This window comes from Brassica napus, chromosome C9 (genome assembly GCF_020379485.1).
Source record: "Brassica napus cultivar Da-Ae chromosome C9, Da-Ae, whole genome shotgun sequence".
Taxonomy (NCBI): domain Eukaryota; kingdom Viridiplantae; phylum Streptophyta; class Magnoliopsida; order Brassicales; family Brassicaceae; genus Brassica; species Brassica napus.
In genome coordinates, this window is record NC_063452.1 from 56254214 (window position 1) to 56280045 (window position 25832).

Here is a 25832-nt window from a genome sequence, read left to right on the forward strand (position 1 = left end):
ATGTCCATGGGGGTAAGTATGGACAAATTTGTGATACATGTCCATACCAAGAACGGCTTGACCGAAATTTTTTAAAACACAAATAGATGATTGATAGACCATAACTTATGAGGTCAAAACTCCCATTCACAGCTTGGACCACACGAAATTTACATGCACCTAAGTTAATACGCATCAGGCCATTTAGTGAGCATAGATATCCCCTATCACAATTATTAACGGGTCAAGAGCCAGACATACCCCATCATAAGACATTTGGATGTGCTGTCTATGTACTAATTGCTCCACCACAGAGAACTAAGATGGGACCTCAAGAGGAGGATGGGGATATATGTTGGATATGATTCTCCCACAATAATAAAGTACTTTGAGCCAACTATGGGTGATTATATTTGAGGCCAGGTACACAAATTATTTTAAGACCAGGAGGAGAAAAAATAATAATAAAGCTGGTAAAAGAATGGTAAAAGAAATAAAATGGAATCAACCATCAATGTCTTAGCAAGATCCTCGGACTAAAGAATGTGAAATAGACGTCCAAAGATTATACATTTACAAAGCTAGCTAATCAAATGCCAGACACATTTGCTGACCCAAAAAAGAATGACTAAGTCATATATAAACCAGCTTGTAAAGCACCAACGAATTTGATGTCCAAGAAGAGACACAGTCAAGTTGCTACAGAGTCTAGACAACGTATGAAACGTGGTAGACCAAATAGGTTCTAAAAGATAAGAATCCTCAGAAACAAAAGAAAGGTGCAGAGAATGATAATCAAAATCCAAATCCGAGGTTACTAAGGAAACCATCCCAGACATGGAGATAAGGTCGGCCGGCTCTAAGGTACAGGTACCAAACAATGTAGCTTGGGACGCCAAGCTGAAAAGTATTAAAGGTCCTGATAATAATGAATCTCAATCGATTATATAATGAATCTCAATCGATTATATCATGTCTGGAACATAATGGAACCAATAAGGAATGTACATAAGTTGATTTATTTGCATACAAGGTAGCACTTGAATTTATGAATATAAGCGAGGATCATGAACCCACGTCAATATAAGAGTACACACTCGTAGAACAGATTGGATTGAATGGAAACGTGAGGTTAAATAGTTTAAGGAAGAAAGGCGTATTTGGCCATATGATTAAGACGCCATATGATGTTAAAACCAGTGGATATAAATGGGTCTTGTGAGGAATAGAAATCGTGAGATATAAAGCTGATGTTGCACAAGGATTCTCACAAAGATCAGTAATAGATTATGAGGAGACATACTCCCATGTGGTGGATGCAACTACTTTTAGATTTCTCATAAGTCTGGCTATATATGAGAGAAAATTAGACTTGCAGCAAATTGATGTAGTGGCTGCATATATATATGGTCCACTGGATAATGAAAGTACTATAGGGTATTGAGCTGAAAGTACATCAAGTTCTCGAGAACAATATTGATAATCATCAAAGTATATGATCTGAATATCCTAGGAACCTCTGGATACAATTTCCCAAACAGTTAAATATCTCAAGAAAGAATTTGAGATGAAAAATCTTGGAAAACAAAGTTTTGTTTGGGATTACAGCTTGAGTACATTAACAATGAAATCCTTGTGCATCAAGTAGTATATACAGAAAAAAGGTACTCAAGAGATTTAATATGGATCAGTCTCACCCATTATCTAGTACATGTGCGTGAGATCACTTGTTTTGGACACTAATACATTCATTCCAAAGGTAGACGATAAAGAAGTCCATTTAGTCCTGAAATGGACGATGCAGAAGTCTTGTTTTAGATATTGATATGTTTGGTCCATAAGAAGGACGATGAAGAAGCCTTTGATTTTGGTTTATTTTATACTAACCAGCCCAAAGAGGGGTTATTTGGTTTTGTTGATTTGTTTTTCAGACAGGTTATGTTTTACACATGGTGGTACACGCATATCACAACAACATCATCCAAGATTTCGTGTGTGTGTATTTGAGGTCGATGACTCAATATGTTCGATCAGATTGTGGCATGACCGATGGTAAAGAAGAACCAACTATCATGTTCGAGGACGAAGCATATTCTGCCCAAAATCTTCATCACCCACGGATTGCAGAAAATTGGAGAGGTCCAAGGGACCTTCAGTAATGTCCAAATTATGGGGAGTAATGTGTATTGTACTTTTTTTCCTTCACATGGTTTTGTCCCAATTGGGTTTTTCTGGTAAGATTTTAATGAGGCAACATTAAAGCACATTACAAGCTCTAAATGGTTATGGCATCCAATGGAGAGTGTTATGAACCAGATTGTGGATGACTTATAACCAAGAGATTATGATTTGTAATCTTTCCTTTTATCTATGACGGTGTAATCTCATATATAAGTAACCTCTATGTTATGAATAAAGATAGATTTTTCCATTAATTTTATAACAAAAATGTTTTATTTACATTGGTTCGAAAAGATTGATAACACAAATGCTGGAGAGAAAGAGTGGAGTCCAAAAGAGTAAACATGGTGAGTTCTTCCTCTTCCATGGTGAAAGCTGAAGCTGAGACACCCCAAGAGCAAGTGTTTATTAACTTCCGTGGAGTTGAACTGCGCTACAACTTCGTCAGCCATCTCACCAATAACTTAAAAAGGAATGGGATCAATGCCTTCATAGACACCGATGAGGATATGGGCAAAGAGTTGAATGTTCTGCTAAAGAGAATCGAAGAGTCAAAGATCGCACTCGCAATATTCTCGCCAAGGTATACGGAGTCGGATTGGTGTTTGAAAGAGCTTGCGAAAATGAAGGAAAGAAAGGACCAAAACATGCTCGAGGTGATTCCAATCTTCTACAAGGTGAAACCTGCCACTGTTAAAAGACAGATGGGCGAGTTCGGCGATAAGTTCAGGAATCTGGTGCGGTCTATAGACAAGGAGACAAGCAACAAATGGAGTGAAGCTTTGGAAGATGTCCCTCTCTTAATGGGTTTCGAGGTGGACGAGAAAAGGTATCTTCTATAATTAACTTATGAACTAAATAACCCTAGATCATCGAGGTTTGTTTGCATTTATTTTTAGGTTTACATGTTATAAAAAATATGCTCTCTTTCAAATAAAATCATTTAAATTTGTGGGGGGGGGGGGGGGGGGGGGGGGGGGTTGTTGTATTGGTCTCAACATGTGATAGAAACTGAGTTTTAGACATATGATAGACTCATCAAGAGAGTCGTCAAGGAGGTGAAGAAAGTGCTGATGAAAACCCTTGCACATGCTTCTCCCAATCCCCAAAAATGTATTGCGCCGTCGTCGCCACCACAAAGAAACCAGAAAAGCCATGAAAGCTCTTGGGGAATCGAACAACGACTTAAGCAACTAGAAGAAAAGTTAAGCCACCCTCGCTACAAGGAAACAACTCGTATCATTGGTGTTGTTGGGATGCCCGGCATAGGTAAAACCACTCTCGTTACAAAGCTATACGAGAAGTTGAAGAACGAATTCGTGAGACACGTGTTTATCAAAGACATCCATAACATTTCGGAGGGTTATTGGATTGAACGACTTGCCCACGATACTCTTGGAAGATTTACTGAAAGTCAAGAATCCTATTACTTGCACATGCAGCTTATAAAGATCAACTACTCAAGACCAAAGTCTTGGTTGTTCTCGACAATGTCAGTAACAAGGAACAAATTGATGTTCTTCTTGGCGAACGCGACTGGATTGCCAAGGGAAGCAAGATTGTCATTTCAACAACCGATATATCACTGACACACAATTTGGTCAGTGATATATACGAGGTTCCTCCACTAAGCGACAGAGACGCCTTACAACACTTTATTCATTATGCATTTGATGATCAAGAAGACATTGCACTCAGGCTAGGAATTTTCTCCAAGTTGTTGAAAGATTTCGTGCATTATACAAAAGGAAATCCACTAGCTCTCAGGATATTGGGTAGAGAGCTTTCGGGGAAAGATGAGACTATCTGGGAATCAAAACTAGCTGCACTGACTCAGCATCATAATAGCCCACCAGGAAAAAACACCAGCATGATGCTTCAAAGGGTATGGAAAGGTACTTATGATGGGCTGAGTCAAAATCAAAAAGATACGCTCCTTGACATAGCTTGCTTCAGGTCGCTAGATGAGAATTACGTTGCCAGTTTATTGGATGCACATGGTCCATGTTCCTCTGATGCTAGGAATGTCGACATAGCAGATCTCGTGAACAAGTTTATGATTAATATTTCTTCTGGCAAAGTAGAGATGCACGATACGCTCTACATGCTCTCCAAAGAACTTGGTCAAGACGCTTCTGCTCTCGACGGGAAGGGGCGACGAAGATTGTGGCACCATCACACGATAATTGATGTTATAGACAAAAATAAGGTAATATCCACGACTTACTATATTTTCTTTATTTTAGTATTTACTATATTTTCTTTGTTTTTAGTATGATTTAAAATAAAATTAATTTATAGATTAATTTAAATAACCAACTGTCATTCGTTCAGCTTATGTGTTTTATCGCAGTTGAACGTGAATAAATTTAACAATTTGACAACTTGATTAACCATTTCTTACATCAATAATATATATTAGTTACGATTTTAAACATTTAATATCCACAAAATTTTGACTTGATTAACATTGTCTTATATAATTTGTATTTGTTAAGTACACTAATAATTGATTAAAAATAATATATATATATATATATATATATATATTGAATTGTTTTACATTTTTGTTCAGAATTGACGTAAAATTACTGTTATAATTATAGTTATATTATTAGTTTATTTTTTTATATTATATGATTTAGGGTATAAATGGTGACCAAGAAATGACGAGATAATGAATTTCTTAACGTTCTTATAAAAAATCACTATTCACAAGAAATAATAATTCTCTTCCGTTCCTTTTCGTTTATTGTTTTGTAGAGAATTAAAAAAATAAAATTATTCCTTATTAAATTTGAGAAGGAATAATCATTATTTTCATTCATATTATTTTATTCATGTACATTTCTTTTATATTCCTTTCTCTGGTTTTCCTAATGGTCCTTTGGTTTTCCGAATGGTCACCGTCTATATATGGACATATGGTTACCGGCACAAAACAATTGAATAACAACCATTTTCCAGTAAAACCATGATGACGTTTAAATTATTTTTCTATTATAATACTTTCAAATTGGTCAAAACTTCCTTTGTAAATTGTGTGGTTGTTATTGCTTATGGCGTGTTTGTTCTTGGTTAACAGGGAGCTTCTAAATTGAGATCTATCCTCCTTGACTTGTCTGAGGTAAAGAGAAAAACAAGCTTCCAGAGCCAAGCTTTTGCCGGGATGAGTGATCTACGATATCTCAAAATCTACAGCTCTAAGTGTCCTCAAGAATGTGATCGTGACAATAAACTAAACTTCCCAGACGGACTCCAGCTACCATTGAGTGAGGTTAGATGTTTCCATTGGTTGAAATTCCCATTGAAAGAAGTTCCAGAAGATTTCAACCCGGAGAATTTGGTTGATCTTAAGCTTCCTTACAGCGAGATTGAACGAGTCTGGGAAGATAACAAGGTGAGCTCCATTCATTTTCTAAGTTCTTGATACAACTTATGCATAAGAACATCTCCAAGCTCATTGCGCTTTCACTCTGAAATAGAATTTAGAATAAAACATATTTTAATTAAACTTCATTTTTTTATTTTTGGAGTAAAAAATAAATTTCCTCTATTAATAGAGTATTGAAATCTAACATGTTACTATACATATAGTTATGGAGACCTATGGGACAAAAAATAAATCCACTTGGTTTCAGACTTGGTAGAACCCAAAGTCATCATATTGTTCTATCACTCTATTTCTCATTTTAAAATTTCATTACATAGTTACCTTAGTTACTCCAAAAGTAGAGTAATACAATAGAAATGCTCTAATAATTCATTTTTTTGGTATAATCAGCTGATTTTATTTCCCTCTTCATTTGTTCAAGGACGCATCAAAACTAAGATGGGTCGATTTGAACCATTCACGGAAGTTGAGCATTTTGTCGGGTTTAGGAAAGGCTCAAAGTATTGAATACCTGAATCTTGAAGGTTGTACGGCGTTGACAAGGTTGCATGAGAATATGGAGGATATGAAGTGTCTTGTTTTCTTGAACCTGAGAGGATGCACGAGTCTCAAGTCTCTTCCATTGATTAAATTAATCTCTTTGAAAACGCTCATCCTCAGCGGCTGCTCGAAGTTTAAAGCATTTCACGTTATTTCTGATAAGCTTGAAGCTCTCTACTTGGACGGCACAAAGGTAAACGAACTTCCTGTTGAAATTGGGGTCCTCCAAAGACTTGTCTTACTGAACATGAAAGACTGCAAGAAGCTGAAAAAACTCCCTTGCAGTCTTCATGACCTGGAAGCTCTAGAACAACTTATACTCTCGGGTTGTTCAAAGCTCAAAGAGTTTCCAGAAACTGGAGGACACGTGAGCAGTTTAGAGATTCTGCTTCTGGATGGGACGGCCATAAAGGACATACCAGATATTTTCTCGGTGCGGCGTTTATGCTTAAGCTGGAATGTAAAGATCAGCCGCCTTCCCGACCTAATCAGTCGATTTTTACGACTGCAATCGCTTGATTTGAAGCACTGTAAGAATCTTACACATGTTCCTCAGCTTCCACCAAATCTTCAGTGCTTAGATGTACGTGGCTGCAGCTCACTGAAAACAATTGCAAAACCACTGGTATGTTCTGTGCCGACGGGTCAGATCCATTCCAAGTTCATTTTCACAAACTGCAATGAACTGGAAAAAACTGCAAAGGAGGAGATAGCAGCCTATGCTGAAAGGAAGTGTCAATTGGTATCAAGTGCACTTAAGCGCTGCAATGGGGTACCTCTCTTCCTCCCACTTGACTTATTTTCTTGTATTATGTTGGAGAGAAGATCCCATTTCAATGGTATATGAGTAATATATAAGGGATTTGATCCACTCTACTTACCGCCAATTGGTTTTAATCTTAACATATTAACTTTGTTAGATAACATATACATTAATGACACTCCTGTTCGAAAACTCTTGCAGGGTTGTGTTCCTGATATTGTGTTTGACACTAGCTTTCCTGGATGTGAAATGCCTTCATGGTTTTGTCATGAAGCAATTGGATCTCTGGTGGAGTTTGAATTGCCCCCACATTGGGATCACAACAGGCTTTCAGGGATAGTCCTATGTGTTGTTGTCTCTTTTAAGAACTGTCAAGATCATGCCGACATGACAGTCAAATTCACTGGAGAGGGCTCTTGCACCAGCATTACTTGGAAGGTTGGAAGTTTGATTGAACAAGACAATGAGGTAGACAGAGTTGAGTCAGATCATGTATTAATCGGCTACACCAACTGTCTAAACTTCAGAAAACTTCTTCAATGTGATGACCCGCGTAAATGTGCTTCGACAAAGGCATCCCTTGAGTTTAGCGTGACAACTGGTACTGGTGGGGAAGCGAGCTTTGAAGTTTTGAGATCTGGTTTCAGTTTTGTGTTTGAACCTGAAGAGATCAAAGTTCCACCCACAAGAAGTGAACAATTCAAAGGTAAAACAAAAAATAACGGAACTCTAGATAGTAATGGTAGTTTCAAGGATCAACCAAAAGGACATGAATCTCCAAAGGGCCACTTTGAGTCTTGCACCGGAAGTTGCACCACATGTGAAGCACATTGTCACGGACTGATTTCTGAGGACGTACGGCCTTAGTGCCTTTTCACCCGGGCGTGACAACATTCTTCCTAAACAACTGGTTTTGATTTCACTCTTTTGTATTAGATGCATCTTCTTTCTAATCCAAAAATGATTTTTCGGATTATCTCTGCTTTCTAATTATTTACTCATTAAACTATTTGTATTGATATATTCATTTTCAAAGATTTTTCAGATTATCTCTAGCATCTCCCATTGCTATACGCCAGCAAACAAAGCATTTTGACTACAACTCTAGCATCAACTACCACAAAAACAACTCTTATCACACCAAATACAATTGTTACTTGCAGATATTGTTCTTTATTTTAGTGTTTGATCTGTTCTGTTCATGTTGATGTGCATAATAAAGCTCAGACATTTAAAACCAAAAACAGAGGATAGCTTTTTAAAAAAGTTTACAGCTTGGGTCCAATCATTAACACAAGAAGAGGAAACAGGCAACAAAAGCTCTCAAACTAAAAGTACAACCAGACCAGCAGATAACTCGCAACTATGCGGCAGCGCCTGAGACCAAATCTCCGGCGGCGGTGACACCACCGTCATCTGAAGAAAGAGCGAGCGGAGTCCAATCCGGAGGGAGAGTAGGAAGAGGAGCATACACTGTAGGCTGAGTCTTCTTCGGCCTCGTCTTCCTGTGATGCGCAGTCGATTTCTTCTGCGGCCTCGACGAACACTCTATCACCATTCCCAGTCCTCCTCCGTTGCCCAATTTCGGAGCTTGAAACTGGCGGAGAGCCGGAGAAGCAGCGACGGTGGCGATTCCGGTGCCAAAGATAGCAGACACAGACATTGTCGTTTCTTCTTATCTTTTCTGCTCGCAGTGGAACTGTGGAAGTGAGTATGGGAGCCTCTAGCTTTGGATTAGAGACATCATCAAGTTTTCGTTTTATTTTGATGGGCTTTTTAATTGGGCCCTTTTATACATAAATGTGTGTATTTAGTGGAGTATATAATAACCCATGGTCACAAGATTAATAACTGCCATATTCAACTCATTATGGTGCACGCCTGTTGCTAATTAGCTATTTAATTCGTTACGCAGTGCTGCACGCCTGATTGCAACTTGCAAGTAGCATGTTCATTTCGCAAAACGGTATGGAAAATCGCAGAAAAGGGACGACGTAAATCAAGTGTTGAAAAATAATATTAAAAGTGTGTTTTCATAAACCCTCTTATTATTGCAGAGATTGACTAAAAATGTTAATAAATGTTTAACGACAAAATTTGAGGTTTGATTCCTAAAAACTGTAATTCATGGATATTAATAGTTACAACCTTAATACATATGCAGCATGAATCTTATTTTAACGCATAGAACTAGATTCTGATCCGTCCTTTGAAAGGACAAGTATATTTTTTATTTTAATTTTTTTGAGAAATTAAATTTTTAAATTTTTGTTAATTTTTATAATAATATTTTTGTTTAATATTCATTTAATTTAATATAATTTTTGTTAACTAAATTAAATATGTCAAGTTGCATAACGATACACTTGTGTTATATGCATTTTAGAAATTATTTTTAAACTTTATTCCTAAAGTTTGCAACATATTATATTTTCTTAGTAATTTCTTAATATAATTAGTCAAGAATATTCATACCCAAAAACTCCGACTCAGAATCAACCTGAAAATCAAATCAAAGTCTCATACTCTGTTAGATGCTTATATACTCGAACGTTTTTAAAGTGTTATATCCGAAAACCAATATCAAACTAACCCGCACCAAAATATTTTTAATATATTCTGTTAAATACATGTACATTTGGTTAATATGATCTTCACTAAATTTAAGTAAAATCACATTTAATAAATATTTTTTAATCGAATAACCTATTTAAAACCGGTTAAACTAAATGAATTTATATGAATATTTATTTTTATTAAATCCACTTGAACCCCATTATCAAAAAAAAATGGTGAACATAATAGTGGACACGTTTAATATATGGTTGAAGGTAAAAATACGGATGATTAAAATTCATGTGGGAAGATCACAAAAGAAAAGCATGATTCGTTGATAATATCAAACAGTTATTAAAAGGGAGTTGGGATTATACTTGTGGCCTTTATTTTTGGTAGTCCATAAGGCAAAAGTAGTTATAGATATACTTTTACGATTCAAAATAGCTACATATATACAAATTGTTTGGACATATATAACATTTATAAACCGGTCATGTTCATGTTTTAATAGAATAGATAGATGATTAAAATTGATGCGGGAAGATCACAAAAGAAAAAATGATTCGTTGATAATATCAAACGGTTATTTAAAGGGAGTTGGGATTATACTTGTGGCCTTTATTTTTGGTAGTCCACTAAGGCAAAAGTAGTCATAGATATACTTTTACGATTCAAAATAGTTACATATATACAAATTAAATTGATTGCACATAACATTTATCAACCGGTCATGTTCATGTTTTAATAGAATAGATTACCTTGTTGAATAAATTTTTTTTGTTCTAAAATTATAATGAAATCATAAAAAAGTTTGCAATGGAAGATCAAAATTTTGGATGACGGAAAAGATTTAGAAACTGATGTAGTTTGAATCTCTTTCAGAAATTTCAATAATTTTGTCCGTTCTCTTTATAGATATTTTCAGTCATTTGCCAATCCATCATAATGAAACTCTGATTTTTGATGAGTTCTTAAAAAGTTCTTGCAAGTTGCAACTTAAAATCCATACTAATCTTAGACATTGGTTATATTGTTATTTCTAAAATAAAACGTACAAGAAAGCCAACTTGCAAGATTAACTGACATTCGAGTACATTCATTTGGTTTTAGACTTTTAGTGGCTATTAAGGTTTCCAGTGCTTTTGTTTGTCCAGATCCTCATATATAATCATGGTTATGTATTAATTCAATATAATTAACACGCCTAAATTAGGCTTTAGAGTAACTACTATCACCAACATACATAACAAGGTTGGAACTATACCAGCAACCACTCAGCTGACCCCGACGGCAGGATCATACTCATTTGGAAATCTCTCGTGGCTGTGAAAGTCATTTCTAGTTCCAGGCAGTCGATGACCTGTGAAATTGAATTTCCCCACTGCCACAAAATATACTTCACAGCAGTCTACGCCTCAAACTCCCATGACGAGAGACAAGACCTATGGGTGGACTTAATCAACACCCACCAGTCCCTTGACCTCTCCAATGCGCCATGGGTCATCGGAGGGGATTTCAACCAAATTACCCACCCTGCTGAGCACTCATCAATGGCGGTAAACTGCTTAACTGCGCCCATGAGCTCACTCCGGAATGTGCTCAATCAGCTTGAAGTATTTGATCTGAGATACTCTGGCCCCTTGCATACTTGGAAAAATAAGAGTCCCTCCAACCCTGTAGCGGAGAAACTTGATAGGCTTCTTGCCAACCATGAGTGGATCTCCCATTACCCTAACAGCCTAGCCTCCTTCCTTCCCCCAACTTCTCTGATCACTCTCCTTGCTTGCTTGATCTTCATGTTCCTTTACCTCTAGCTGGTACCCGGCCTTTCAAGTTCTTTAACTACCTAACCAAACATCACAAATTTAACCAAACCGTTGTGGATGCTTGGAATCAGGCCGGTGGCATTGCGTCTAATCTCTCCACTCTCTGCTACAAATTCAGAAAAATAAAGGGAGCATTAAAATCACTAAATCGTTCCAATTTTTCAAATATTCAAGAGAGAGTGAGAGAAACTAACTGTTTGCTTCAAGTTGTGCAGGTACAAGCTCTAACCAATCCCACTCCAGACCTTTTCCAGCAAGAGAAAGAGTTGTATGACAAATGGTGTTTTCTGAGATTGATAGAGGAATCCTACTTCAAGCAAAAATCGAGAGTAAACTGGTTAAAAGAAGGGGATCTCAATACAACTTACTTCCACAGATTGGTCCAAGTGCGTGCGTCTTTCAACTCTATCCGGTTCTTCATGCTGCCTTCTGGCGTTATCCTCTCAGATCCTATCACCATGGGACAGCACGCCGTAAACTATTTCCAATCCATACTTGCCCCTGCGACAATGAATGTCTCTGTGTGCTCGCTAGACTGGTTCCAGCGTGTGCTCCACTACAGATGCTCTGCTGCGTTGATTCAGGCTATGATCAGAATCCCTGACCAGGAGGAGATTTGTAGAGTGATCATGAAACTTAACAGCAATAAGTCACCGGGACCAGACGGTTTTACCTCAGGATTCTTCAAGGCGACTTGGAGTGTATTAGGATCTGAAGTAACTAGTGCTATCCAGAATTTTTTCATCACTGCGTTTATGCCTGCAGCAACAAACGCAACCATATTAACACTAGTACCTAAGAGACCCGGGGCTTCAGTAATCAGTGACTTCCGCCCAATATCATGTTGCAACACAATATACAAGGCTATATCGAAGATGCTTGTTCAAAGACTAAAACCGATGCTCACTGACCTGATTCTCCCGAACCAAACGGCATTTGTCCAAGGCCGATTACTGGTTGAGAATACAGTGTTAGCCGCTGAGGTAGTCAATGGTTATCACAGAAACAAGGGCGCCAAGCGGATTGCAATCAAGGTAGACATCGCCAAAGCCTTTGACACCATCAATTGGAACTTCATCTTCACTTGTCTTTACAGCATAGGCCTCCCGGGACTCTATATCAGATGGTTGCAAGCGTGTGTCTGCACACCAAGTTTCACTGTTGGATACAATGGTACTGTCCAAGGATATTTCAAAAGCAAAAGAGGGCTTCGACAGGGTGATCCTCTCTCGCCATACCTGTTTGTTATAGCAATGAATTGTTTATCAGTTCTCCTCAACAAAGGAGCTGAAGATGGAAAATATGGCTATCACCCGAACTGTCAAGATTCAAAGTTAACTCACCTCTGTTTTGCCGATGACCTACTAATATTTGTCGAAGGCAGTGCTGGCTCTGTAAATGGGGTTTTGGATGTCCTCAGCGAGTTTGAGACACAATCGGGACTTGGCGTCAGCTTGACTAAAACATGTTTCTTCTCCTGCGGCTTGTCTCAACCTGAAATAGATCATATCAAGCAAACAAGTGGATTAACTCATGGAACTCTACCTATAAGATATCTGGGTGTACCTCTCTGCACCCGAAAGCTGTCAATGGCCAACTGCGAGCCCCTCATATCCAGTGTTAAAGCAAAGCTAACCTCCTGGAGTGCCAAGACTCTATCCTTTGTCGGGAGACTGCTTCTCATTATTCTCATTAACACTGTGATTTCAGGAATCACAAATTTCTGGTGCACCACTTTCACACTACCTAAGTTCTGTATCAAGACAATAAACTCTCTCTGTGGGGCTTATCTATGGAAAGGGACGATAGAGGGACACCATACGGCTAGAGTTTCATGGGACACGGTCACTCACTCGAAGGAAGAAGGTGGGCTTGGAATACGCGACTTGCTTTCCTGGAACACGGCTACTTCAATACGCTTAATATGGCTTCTGTTCTTTAAAAGTGGTTCAATATGGGTAGCATGGTTGGTGAAGGAGATTCTCAATGGAAACCTCTCTAATTTTTGGACTATAAAAGAACGAAACAACCACTCCTGGCTGGTGAAACGTTTGCTCCTTCTACGGCCGCTGGTCTATACCTGGATTCGCATTGAAGTGGGGAATGGAAGGATGACCAGATTCTGGAATGACAATTGGAGTCCTTATGGGAAACTTTCCGAGTTTCTTAATCTCCCCCAACGGTCACGTCTTGGTATCCAAGAAACTGCAACTCTTGATGACCTCTACAGGGACGGTGTCTGGTCCCTTCCGGCGGCTCGATCAGAACAACAAGTTCTACTTCAGGTATACTTAACATCTCTCTCCCTGAACTCTCTTGATGATCGCTATATCTGGAGCCTAAACAACTCTTCTCAAGAGTTCTCAACGAGTCTTGTCTACGGAGAACTGAAGCATCACAATCAACCAACCCAATGGCACAAGGCAGTTTGGTCACCAAGAGGCATCCCAAGACAGAACTTCCTCGCATGGCTCCTTGTCCAGAACCGGTGCCCCACTAGAGATCGGTTACTGGGTTGGGGACTACCAACAGACCCTCTCTGTTTGCTCTGCAACGTGGCACCTGAGAGTAGGGATCATATATACTATCAATGCCCTTATTCTTGGAGCGTTTGGACTAGAACTGCCAATAGAGCTGGTCATCGACCTGATCAAGATTGGAACCGTGAGATGATCAACATGCAGAACCTCCAAGGTCCCCGTCACTTGCAGATCATTCGACTCCTAGCTTGGCAATGCACGCTGTACTATATCTGGGCTGAAAGGAACTCGCGCCTACATCGACACATCTTCAAGCCTCCTGACTCAATTGTAAAGCAGATTGAAGCGACAATTCGATCAAAAATCTCCGCTCTCCGCGATCGATCTCCTCGACTCTCATCCTCTCTATTTGCTGTGTGGAACGTATAAATCAACTACTGGTCTCTTCAACTGCTTTGGGCTGGGTTTATTACTTCTAGTCGGTTCTCCTTTATGTGTTATCATATGAAATATTACTAATGGGCTAAACCCCATAAACACTGCCTGGCTGGGTCTGTATCTTTTCAGTTTTCGTTTTTATGCTTAATAGAATGCCTTTTTTCAAAAAAAAAAAAAAAAAACATACATAACATAACCAACTTCATATAATAATAATATTCCACTCTCACATCTTGTCTATAGTTCCTAAAAATAACTAATAAAATAACGGCAAATATTGACTGCGATGAAAAGTACTCTTCTTTACGTATGACTCAAAAACATTTGCTAAAATTATATATGGCCAACAATGAGATTACTTTAGTTTCATATACGTGACTTGCATTATCCGAGGCATTCCCAAATCCACGTGCATCAGATTACCACCCCTTATTTTTCTTATCTACAAATAGTTATCTTATTCTTTATTTACAATTAGTACTATATACCTACATATCAACAGCTCAGCCATTTGATTTTTCGTACGAGGAGATTCTGCGGTTAGACCATATTTGGCATCACAAACCTATGGTACCAATTGGCCATTGCATATTTCCATTACGTTTTGCAAACCTTATCCTTATCTTAATATCCTTGAAATAATAACCGGGAATAAAGTTCAAAGAATAATAGGAATAATGCTGATAACTGTTGATATATAAACTAAACGAACTTAACAACTAATTGCATACGTTCAAAATTGTATTTACTATCGTTATGCATGCATATATGATTCTTTTCTAAAAACGGTAGTTAAAATAAATGCGCCAAATATATAAAATATAATATGATATATGTGTTTTACGATATAATTTAATTTATGGTTTGCGTATGCATGTATCTGTCTGTTTACGGGTAAGTGTCTTGTATGAAGGCCTAATTTGAGCCATGTGATTTCTTTGTTGAGGCAAATTTTGGCACATCGACAAGAGGACCATATGAATCGACTGTTCTCGTATTCCCTGCATTATTGCAACTATTTTATACTCTCTCCGTTTTTTAACGATAGACCTTTTAGAAAAAAAGTTTGTTTCACAATGATGTATTTTTTTGTATTTTCTATGAAAAATTGTAAATTCAGGAAAATTAATTGACTTTATTGAATAACTATTGGTTATAAGTTATTGAAAATTGAAAATATAAAAAACAATACATTTATTATGGTAATTAAATGTGTTTTTTTAATATGTGTGAAAATACTAAAAATTCTATTTTTGTGGAACGGAGAGATTAAACTATTTTCTTGGAATAATAAGGTTCATATTTTGTACTGCACTGTCACGCCAGCTAGATGACTATACCAGGAATCTTTCGATCCTTCTTAAAAAAAATATAGTATTTGTGCTCCCTACCTTAATGTTAACCCATAATTAGCTATATACCCTAATTCCCCTATTTTTTCTCCCCCCCATCATCACCTTCTTCCTCCCTTTCTATGGCTATTCATTTTCCGACCTAAATAAAAGAGATACTGATCCTTGTGTTTTTTGACTAAAGATACTGATCCTTGTTGGATTATAATATTACATGAACCATGAAATACGTGACTTCTTTGCTAGATTGTATGTGCAAGTTTTTTTAATAAAGGTTAGCCGATTCTTATGATACCATATGTTATGATGTCTCCACTGGTTGCGATGTCTCCACTGGTTGAAATTCCCACGGAAAGAAGTTCCACAAGATTTCAACCCTCTTAATTTGGTTGACCTTAAGCTTCCTCACAGCAACATTGAACGAGTTTGGGAGAATAATAAGGTGAATATTTCTCCATTCAATAGTTTGTCTGAATCTTTGTGTAACCAGTTTGATGTCATATTTATTTTTCTTTTTGTGTCCCAGGCTGCCCCAAAACTAAAATGGGTCGACTTGAGTCACTCAAGGAAGTTGATCACTTTGTCAGGGTTAGGAAAGGCTCCAAATATTCACGAACTAAATCTTGAAGGCTGCACGGCATTGAAAATGTTGCATGTGGTGGACATGGAAAACATGAAGTGTCTTGTTTTCTTGAACCGGAGGGGATGCACAAGTCTTGAGTCTCTTCCACGGATTAATTTGATCGCTTTGAAGATTCTCATATTAAGCGACTGCTCAAACTTTAAAACCTTTCAAGTTATTTCATATTAAGCGACTGCTCAAGCTTTATACATGGATGGCACTGCAATAAAAGAACTTCCTTGCGACATACGGAACCTCCAGAGACTTGTCCTCTTGAACATGAAACGTTGCAAGAAGTTAAAAAGGCTCCCTGACAGTCTTGTTGAGCTGAAAACCCTTGAAGAGCTCCTACTTTCTGGTTGTTCAAAGCTCAAAGAATTCCCACAAAATGGGAAAAACTTGAGCCGTTTAGAGATTTTGCTTTTGGATGAGACTGCCATTGAAAAGATTCCAACGATATTCTCAGTGCGGCGTTTATGCTTAAGCAAGAATAATAAACTCACCGTACTTCCGGATCTAATCAATTATTGTCCTAAACTGCAATGGCTTGATCTGAAGCACTGTGAGAATCTTACACATGTTCCTCAGCTTCCACCAACTCTTCAGTGTTTAGATGTACGTGGCTGCAGCTCACTGAAAACAATTGCTAAACCACTGGTGTGTTCTATGCCGACGGAGCAGATCCATTCTAAGTTCATTTTCACTCACTGCAAGAAACTGGAACAAGCTGCAAAGGAGGAAATTGCAGTCTATGCTAAACAGAAGTGTCAGTTGCTATCAAGTGCACTCAAACGATGCAACGGGGTATCTTACTTCCTTCCTTCCCCTTGATATGTTCCTTTTGTATTGGAACAGGGATTAATGGTTTATCTTTTTGTTCAATTTTCTCAGGGTTTTGCTCCTGAGATTTTGTTTGACACTAGCTTTCCAGGATGTGAAATACCTTCATGGGTTTGTCACGACGCAATTGGATCTCTGGTGGAGTTTGAATTACCTCCTCACTGGAACCACAACAGGCTTTCAGGGATAGTCCTATGTGTTGTTGTCTCACTCAAGAACTCTCAAAATCATGCCAACTTGATGGTCAAATTCTCTTGTGAGCAAAAATCCGGAGAGTGCATTACTTGGAAGGTTGGTAATTTGATCGAACAAGACAAAGAGGTAGACAGAGTTGGGTTAGATCATGTCTTTATTGGCTACACCAACTGTCTAGACTTCATAAAACTTCTTGAAGACCAGGTTCCGCGTAAATGTGCTACGACAAAGGCATCCCTTGAGTTTAGCGTGACAACTGGTATTGGTGAGGAAGCTAGGTTTGAAGTTTTGAGATCCGGTTTCAGTTTTGTGTTTGAACCTGAAGAGATCAAAGTTCCAGTCCCAAGAAATGAAGATGTCAAAGGTAAGTGTAAAACTAACGGAACTTCAAGTGCTAATGGTTGTTTGAAGGATCAACCAAATGGAGATGAATCTCCAAAGGGCCACTTTGAGACTTGCATTGAAAGTTACATCACATATGAAGCACATTCTTCCTAAACAACTGGTTTTGATTTCATTCTTTTGTATTAGAGGCATCTGCTTTCTATCCAAAATGATCTTTCAGATTATCTCTGCTTTCAAACCATTTACTCATTGAACTCTCTGTATTGGTATATTCACCTTTAACTTCTTTTTTTGTACAATATTCATTTTCAACTTGTATACTTTCTGTTCATCTTGGGTGATGCTTTCAGGGAGATATTAAAAAACACGTTAAAACTTTTTATCATACGTACCACTACAATTGTTAGTTGAAGATATTAATCTTTAATTTTGGTGTTTGATCTTGTCCTTGTTGATGTGCATAAAGCTGAGGCATTTAAAACCAAAAACAGAGGAAGCTTTAATAAAGGTAGACAGCAGAAAACAGAACACCAACAAGAGCTCTCAAGCTAAAATAATAACCAGACCAGCAGATAACTCGCAACTATGCGGCGGCGCCTGAGGCCAAATCTCCGGCGGGAGAAGCGACGGCGGTGGCACCACCGTCGTCGGAAGAAAAAGCGAGCGGAGTCCAATCCGGAGGGAGAGGAGGAAGAGGAGCATACACTGTGGGCTTTCTCTTAATGTCCCAAGGCTGCGTCTTCTTCGGCCTCGTCTTCCTGTGGTGCGCAGTAGATTTCTTCTGCGGCCTCGACGAACACTCTATCACCATTCCCAGTCCTCCTCCGTTGCCCAATTTCGGAATTTGAAACTGGCGGATAGCCGGAGAAGCAGCGACGGTGGCGATTCCGGTGCCAAAGATAGCAGACACAGACATTGTTGCTTCGTCTTATCTTTTCTGCTTAGAGTTAGAGACATCATATCTTGTCCAAGTTTTCGTTTTATCTTGATGGGCTTTTTAAATGTTTATTGGGCCCTTTTATACATAAATGTGTGTATTTAGTGGAGGATATATGGTCACAAGATTAATAACTGCCATATTCAACTCATTAGGGTGCACGCCTGTTGCAAGTAGCTATTTAATTCGTTATGCAGCGCCGCACGCCTGGTTGCAACTTGCAAGTAGCATGTTAATTCCGCAAAACGGTATGGAAAATCGCAGAAAAGGGACGACGTAAATCAAGTGTTGAAAAATAATATTAAAAGTGTGTTTTCATAAACCCTCTTATTATTGCAGAGATTGACTAAAAATGTCAATAAATGTTTAACGACAAAATTTGAGGTTTGATTCCTAAAAACTGTAAATTCATGCATATTAATAGTTACAACCTTAATAGATATGCAGCATGAATCTTATTTTAACCTGTTGAATAAATGTTTTTGTAGATGTTCTAAAATTATAATGAAATCATAAAAATGTTTGCAAAAATGAGATCAAAATTTTGGATGACGGAAAGATTTAGAAACTGATGTAGTTTAAATCTCTTTCAAAATTTTCAATACTTTTATCCGTTCTCTTTATGGATATTTTCAATCATTTGCCGATCCATCTTAATGACACTCTAATTTTTGATGAGTTCTTAAAAGGTTCTTGCAAGTTGCAACTTAAAATCCATACCAATCTTTGGTTATATTGTTATGTCTAAAAAAACGTACAAGAAAGCCAACTTGCAAGATTAACTGACATTCGAGTACATTCATTTGGTTTTAGACTTTTAGTGGCTATTAAGGTTTCCAGTGCTTTTGTTTGTCCAGATCCTCCTATCTAATCATGGTAATGTATTAATTCAATATAATTAACACGCCTAAATTAGGCTTCAGAGTAACTACTATCACCAACATACATAACATAACCAACTTCATATCCCCTATATATTAATCCTATAGCATTACAACATATTTTCGTAGCCACGTGTCATCACGAGAATGATTCTTAGAATTATTAGAAAAATAAGTTGGTCCATATAAACATATACTATGCTTTTTATTAAACTAACAATCAAATTAATTAGTAGTGTACAAAATAATATTTTTTATTTCCTTAAATAAAAGCTACGAAATTACCTAATATGGTTAACATATATATGGCAATTAATGATTATGAATAATACATATTTAATAACAATTTTTCTAACCTCTTTTTTTTTTAATTTTATACTATTGAAAGAAATTAAACAATAACATTAAGCATATAATAAAAAATTAGATTTTTTTCTTATATGTTATATTTTGAATTTTTAAAAACAACTATAAATTACTAAAAATAGTAAAAGTCTCACATTGAAAATTTTGTGATCAATGGTTTAACTTTTCTTTTGTTCAAGAAAGATAAAAATGATGATCATATATCGTAGGGGTGGACATTCGGATACACGTTCGGGTTCGTGTCGGATATTTCAATATAAAAGTATAAAACCCGTTCGGATATTTCTATACTTCAAGTCGGGCTCGGGTATTTTATATTCGGGTTTGGATATTTTGGGCCGGATTTGGATATTTAAATTTTGAAGAAAAAATAAATAAATGATTCATTGTTTAAGTTTTTTTGTATTTAAAATATATTTTAACTGGTTTTCTAATTAAAAATAAAAAATAAACTATTAATAGGTTTGAAGATAAAACTTTAAAAATAAAAAGACACTAATTTAGTTGTTGTTTTGAAATTTTAGATGCAACTTTTGTTAATGCAAGAACCAAGAGCTTGATATATATTTTAAGTGAGTAACAAATAATTTTGTCCATAATTATATGTATATTATCTAATTTTTAGCAATAAGCATCATTAATATATATAGTTTGAATAAAATGAGAGAAGTAAACTAGAAATATAGGGTTAAGTATACTTATGTTTGGTTATCTTCGGATATCCATTGGGTTCGAATATTACCCGTTTGGATTCAAATATTACTCGAACTGGTGAAATAAGTAATTTGTTTTGTTGTTCTAGGATTAGATGATATTTAGATCGAGCTGGTGAATATATACTAGACAGACATTTATATTTCAAGTCTGCACTTATATATTCTATAACAACTTGATATATTAGATTTGAACACTAATTTGTTAATATAGTTTGCCGGTGATTTTTTTCAAAATTTTTATTTTTAGATATGTATCTGGAGTGAAACTAATTTTTACAGATATCCATTTTTTAAAAATTGACACTAATTTAATTCACCGAATTCATAGAAGAAGTTAAAAAAAAAACTTAACTCATATCAATAAAGCAAAGACGAGAATGGAATCACAATTTTATAGAGGTAGAAAATGAACTCACTTATGGGGAGTCAATAGTAAACAAATCGAGAGCAGAAAATCTAATTCTCTTCGTCATTATACGATCGATGTTACCTATTTGGTTTTGGTGATTTGTGTCAGCCGCAAAACTTAATTTTCTTTTGTGCATATGAAGTCTTAAAAATAATTAAAATGAAACGTAATATGTTAACTCTTCAACAACGATGATATATTTAAGATATCAACATGTATATTCGTCATTTTATAATAGATAAATATTATAGTGTTACAAAATGTTAAAACTATTTAATAAACAAACATTATTATAAAAACTCACGCCGCGCGCAGATAATCATCTAGTATAATATATTCCACTCTCACATCTTGTCTATAGTTCCTAAAAATAACTAATCAAATAACTGCAAATATTGACTGCGATGAAAAGTACTCTTCTTTACGTATGACTCAAAAACATTTGCTAAAATTATGGCCAACAATGAGATTACTTTAGTTTCATATAGGTGACTTGCATTTTCCGAGGCATACACAAATCCACGTGCATCAGATTACCACCCCTTATTTTTCTTCTCTACAAATAGTTATCTTATTCTTTATTTACAATTAGTACTATATACCTACATATCAACAGCTCAGCCATTTGATTTTTCGTACGAGGAGATTCTGTCGGTTAGACCAAATTTGGCATCACAAACCTATGGTACCCATTGGCCATTGCATATTTGCATTACGTTTTGCAAACCTTATCCTTATCTTAATATCGTTGAAATAATGACCGGGGATAAAGTTCAAAGAATAATAGGGATAATAATGATAACTATTGATATGTTATAAATTATATTGTGGATGTCCGTAACTCGGCTCATACCTAGAGAGAGACGGTCGCGCCCTAAAGAGAAAGAGAACTGGTGGCTAGAGAGAGAAACCCTAATTTTTCTTTTCCTTATTAGTTTATGATTTGTACTCTTTCTATATTTGTATTTTCTTTTTCTAGTATTTCCATTATTCTATGACGGTGTAATTCCCGACAAGCTCTAAAGCGAGATGCTCGATCTCCAGCACGCCGCCGCTTTCCTCCCCCGCACCAGAATCACCGCTTCGTTGATTACGGTGTCACCGCCGGATCCGATCTCTGCATCGTCACCGCCGGCGCTAGGAAGAACCCAGGAGAGTCTAGGCTCAATCTGCTCCAGAGGAACGTCGCTCTCTTCCGCCACATCATCCCTCCGCTCGCTAAGTCGTCTCCTGATGCGATCTTGCTCATCGTCTCTAACCATGTCGATGTCTTGACCTACGTCGCTTGGAAGCTCTCTGGTTTTCCGGTGAATCGGGTTCTTGGATCGGGTACTAATCTCGACTCGTCTCGGTTTCGGTTCTTGATCGCAGATCATCTCGACGTTAATGCTCAGGATGTGCAGCTCTCGAACATCCGACCTTAGGGGGAGATAGCAGCAAAATGATAAAATAAATTTCATGGAATCAAACATCCATTTCTTGGCAAGATCCTCGAACTCAAGTGTGTGATCTTGAAGTTCAAAAGATTATACATTTACAAAAGCTAGCTAATCAATTGCCAGATTCCTTTGCTGACCCGAAAAGAGTGACTAAGTTATAAATACCAGCTGCTAATGCACCAATCAGAACTGATGTTCAAGAGGGACACAATCAAGTTGCTACAGAGTCTAGACAACGTTTGAAACGTGGTAAACCAATAGGTTCCAAAGATAAGAACCCTCAGAAAACTAAGAAAGGTGCAGAGAATGAAACCGAGGTTGTTGAAACCCTAGAGACGACCGCGGCCGTTTCTAAATCCCGGGACTTAACCGCGGCCGATCCCAAAACCCTAATAGCGATCGCGGCCGATCATGAATGCTTATACTGATTCTTGGGACGCCAAGATTCAAGGTACTGAAGGTCCTGATAATAATGAGATCTCAATAAACTATGTCTTGTCTGGGATACAATGGAACAGAAAGAATGTCGACATTGTTGATATATTTGCATGCAATGTAGCACTTAAAATCGTGGATGTAATGAGGATCATGAACCCACGTCTATTTATGAGTGCACTCAACGATCAGATTGGATCAAATGGAAAGAAGCTATAAACGTGGAGCTAAACTCTTTAAAGAAGAGAGATGTCTTTGGACCAATAGTCCGGACACCTTATGATGTTAAACCAGTCGGCCATAAGTGGGTCTTTGTGAGAAAGAGAAACGAACATGGTAATGTCGTTAGATATAAAGCACGACTTGTTGCACAAGAATTTTCACAAAGACCAGAAATAGATTATGAGGAGACATACTCTCCTGTGGTGGATGCTACTACTTTTAGATTCCTGATAAGTCTGGCTATAAGAGAAAAATTATACTTGTGGTTAATGGATGTTGTAACTGCATACTTATATGGACCACTGGATAATGAGATTTATATGAAAGTACCAGAGGGTATAGAGTTAAAAAACAAATCGAGTACTCGAGAACAACACTGTATAAAGTTGAATAAATCACTTTATGGATTGAAACAATCAGGCCGAATGTGGTACAATAGATTAAGTGAGTACTTAGTGAAAGAGTGATATAAGAATGATCCGATCAGCCCTTGTATCTCTATAAAGAAATTCGGTCAGGGATCTGTAATCATAGCAGTGTATGTTGATGATTTGAATATCCTAGGAACCTCTGGAGAGATTTCTCAAACAGTTGAATATCTTAAGAAAGAATTCGAGATGAAAGATCTAGGAAAAACAAAATTCTGTTTGGGATTACAGTTTGAGTACATAAGAGATGAAATCCTTGTGCATCAAATGGCATATACAGAAAAAATACTCAAGAGATTTAACATGGCTGAGTCTCACCCCTTATCTAGCCCCATGGCCGTGAGGTCTCTCGGCCTGGACACTGATCCATTCCGTCTTAAGATGGACGATGAAGATGTTCTTGGTCCCGAAGTGCCATATCTCAGTGCCATAGGAGCTTTAATGTATCTGGCTAGTCACACACGCCAAATATATGTTTTGCCGTGAATCTATTGTCTAGATTTAGCTCTTGTCCAACCCAAAGGCACTGAGACGGGATTAAACATATTCTTCGTTACCTGCAAGGAACGAAAGACTTGGGTTTATTTTATACTAACCATAACAAAGAAGGATTAGTTGGCTTTGCTGATGCAGGTTATCTCTCGGATCCTCACAATGCTCGATCACAGACCGGCTACGTCTTTTCTCATGGTGGTACGACCATCTCATGGCGTTCCATGAAGCAGACAATCGCGGCCACTTCATCAAACCATTCAGAAATCTTGGCTATTCACGAGGCCAGCCGCGAGTCTGTGTGGTTACGGTCCATGACCAACCATATCCGAGTTGATTGTGGGATGACCGAAGGCAAGGACGCACCAACCGTGATGTAAGAGGGCAATGCAGCTTGTATTGCTTAGCTTAAGGATGGCTACATCAAAGGAGACCGGACGAAGCACATACTGCCTAAGTTCTTCTTCACGCACGAGCTTCAGAAAGCCGGCGAGGTCCAAGTGCGTTCCAGTGACAACTCAGTCGACCTGTTCACCAAATCACTTCCTACTTGCACGTTCAGGAAGCTCACGCATCAGATTGGGATGCGTAGACTGAAAGACCTTCAGTGATGTTCGGAACAGGGGGAGTAATACGTGTTGTACTCTTTTTTCTTCACCATGGTTTTGTCCCACTGGGTTTTCCTGGTAAGGTTTTAATGAGGCAACATCTAAAGCGTATTACAAACTATGTATGGTTATGGCATCCAAGGAGGAGTGTTATAAATTATATTGTGGATGTCCATAACCAGCCCGGTCTATAACCGGCCCATACCTAGAGAGAGAGAGACGACCGCGCCCTAGAGAGAGAGAGAGAGCCGGTGGCTGGAGAGAGAAACCCTAGTTTCTCTTTTCCTTATTAGTTTATGATTTGTACTCTTTCCATATTTGTATTTTCTTTCTCTAGTCTTTTAATTATTCTATGACGGTGTAATTCTCTATATATAAAGGGTTTCTTGTGTTTATGAAGAATATATAAACATACAGATTTTATTCTCTTCTTTCACGACATGATATATAAACTAAACGAACTTTCGTTTTATAAAAACGAACTTAACTACTAATTGCATACGTTCAAAATTGTATTTACTATCGTTATGCATGCATATATGTATTCTTTTCTAAAACGGTAGTTAAAATAAATGCGCCAAATATATAAAATATAATATGATATATGTGTTTTACGATATAATTTAACTTATGGTCAGGGGCGAATCTAGCCAACAATTCTACCGGATGCACTTTTAATAATAAAACAGAAAAAACAAATCAAAATGTTTGAACTGGTGCACAAGTAATATTTTCCACCTGAACTAGTTTATTATTTAGGATTTCAATTACGAAATTTGTATTATAGATAATTATTATGGGTGCACAGGCCCCCATAATCCAAGGCCTGGCTTCGCCCCTGCTTATGGTTTGCGTATGCATGTATCTGTCTGTTTACGGGTAAGTGTCTTGTATGAAGGCCTAATCTGAGCCATGTGATTTCTTTGTTGAGGCAAATTTTGGCACATCGACAAGAGGACCATATGAATCGACTGTTCTCGTATTCCCTGCATTATTGCAACTATTTTATAAACTATTTTCTTGGAATAATAAGTTCATATTTTGTACTGCACTGTCACGCCAGCTAGATGAATATACCAGGAATCTTTCGATCCTTTAAAAAAAAAAAAAATCCTATTCATTTTCCGACCTAAATAAAAGAGATACTGATCCTTGTGTTTTTTGACTAAAGATACTGATCCTTGTTGGATTATAATATTACATGAACCATGAAATAGTGACTTCTTTGCTAGATTGTTTGTGCAAGTTTTTTTAATAAAGGTTAGCCGATTCTTATGATACATATGTCATGTGCTATGGATTGTTCAGCGCCTTGTACTAGAATTCATATTCATACGTTTTTTTTCTTATCAAGCTTTGTTGTTACCGATTCGAATTTTAAATAA

At 37.3% G+C, this 25832-nt stretch overlaps 6 protein-coding genes across 6 annotated transcripts; 4 read left to right on the plus strand and 2 right to left on the minus strand.

Annotated features, from left to right (window-relative positions):
* Positions 1 to 2489: 2489 nt before the first annotated feature.
* Positions 2490 to 4549, plus strand: LOC125575370 (disease resistance-like protein CSA1). The gene is made up of 4 exons (XM_048768148.1): positions 2490 to 2989; positions 3194 to 3522; positions 3603 to 4369; positions 4514 to 4549. The coding sequence occupies exons 1-4, from the start codon at positions 2505 to 2507 to the stop codon at positions 4547 to 4549; spliced, it is 1617 nt and encodes a 538-aa protein (XP_048624105.1). The 5' UTR covers positions 2490 to 2504.
* A 559-nt stretch (positions 4550 to 5108) lies between these two features.
* Positions 5109 to 7906, plus strand: LOC106426126 (disease resistance-like protein CSA1). The gene is made up of 3 exons (XM_048769071.1): positions 5109 to 5560; positions 5976 to 6866; positions 7059 to 7906. Exons 1-3 carry the CDS (start codon positions 5330 to 5332, stop codon positions 7722 to 7724), a joined length of 1788 nt encoding a protein of 595 aa, XP_048625028.1. The 5' UTR covers positions 5109 to 5329; the 3' UTR covers positions 7725 to 7906.
* A 181-nt stretch (positions 7907 to 8087) lies between these two features.
* LOC106426191 (50S ribosomal protein 6, chloroplastic-like) lies at positions 8088 to 8520 on the minus strand. The gene has a single exon (XM_013866902.3). It carries the CDS (start codon positions 8518 to 8520, stop codon positions 8221 to 8223), a length of 300 nt encoding a protein of 99 aa, XP_013722356.2. The 3' UTR covers positions 8088 to 8220.
* A 6902-nt stretch (positions 8521 to 15422) lies between these two features.
* Positions 15423 to 17832, plus strand: LOC125593085 (disease resistance-like protein CSA1). Its single transcript, XM_048769072.1, has 3 exons — positions 15423 to 15954; positions 16039 to 16938; positions 17026 to 17832. The coding sequence occupies exons 2-3, from the start codon at positions 16345 to 16347 to the stop codon at positions 17665 to 17667; spliced, it is 1236 nt and encodes a 411-aa protein (XP_048625029.1). The 5' UTR covers positions 15423 to 15954; positions 16039 to 16344; the 3' UTR covers positions 17668 to 17832.
* A 156-nt stretch (positions 17833 to 17988) lies between these two features.
* On the minus strand, positions 17989 to 18577 carry LOC125575085 (50S ribosomal protein 6, chloroplastic). The gene has a single exon (XM_048769073.1). The coding sequence runs from the start codon at positions 18428 to 18430 to the stop codon at positions 18098 to 18100; it is 333 nt and encodes a 110-aa protein (XP_048625030.1). The 5' UTR covers positions 18431 to 18577; the 3' UTR covers positions 17989 to 18097.
* Positions 18578 to 21227: 2650 nt separating this feature from the next.
* Positions 21228 to 22366, plus strand: LOC125592757 (L-lactate dehydrogenase A-like). Its single transcript, XM_048768149.1, has 2 exons — positions 21228 to 21234; positions 21841 to 22366. The coding sequence occupies exons 1-2, from the start codon at positions 21228 to 21230 to the stop codon at positions 22245 to 22247; spliced, it is 414 nt and encodes a 137-aa protein (XP_048624106.1). The 3' UTR covers positions 22248 to 22366.
* Positions 22367 to 25832: the final 3466 nt, after the last annotated feature.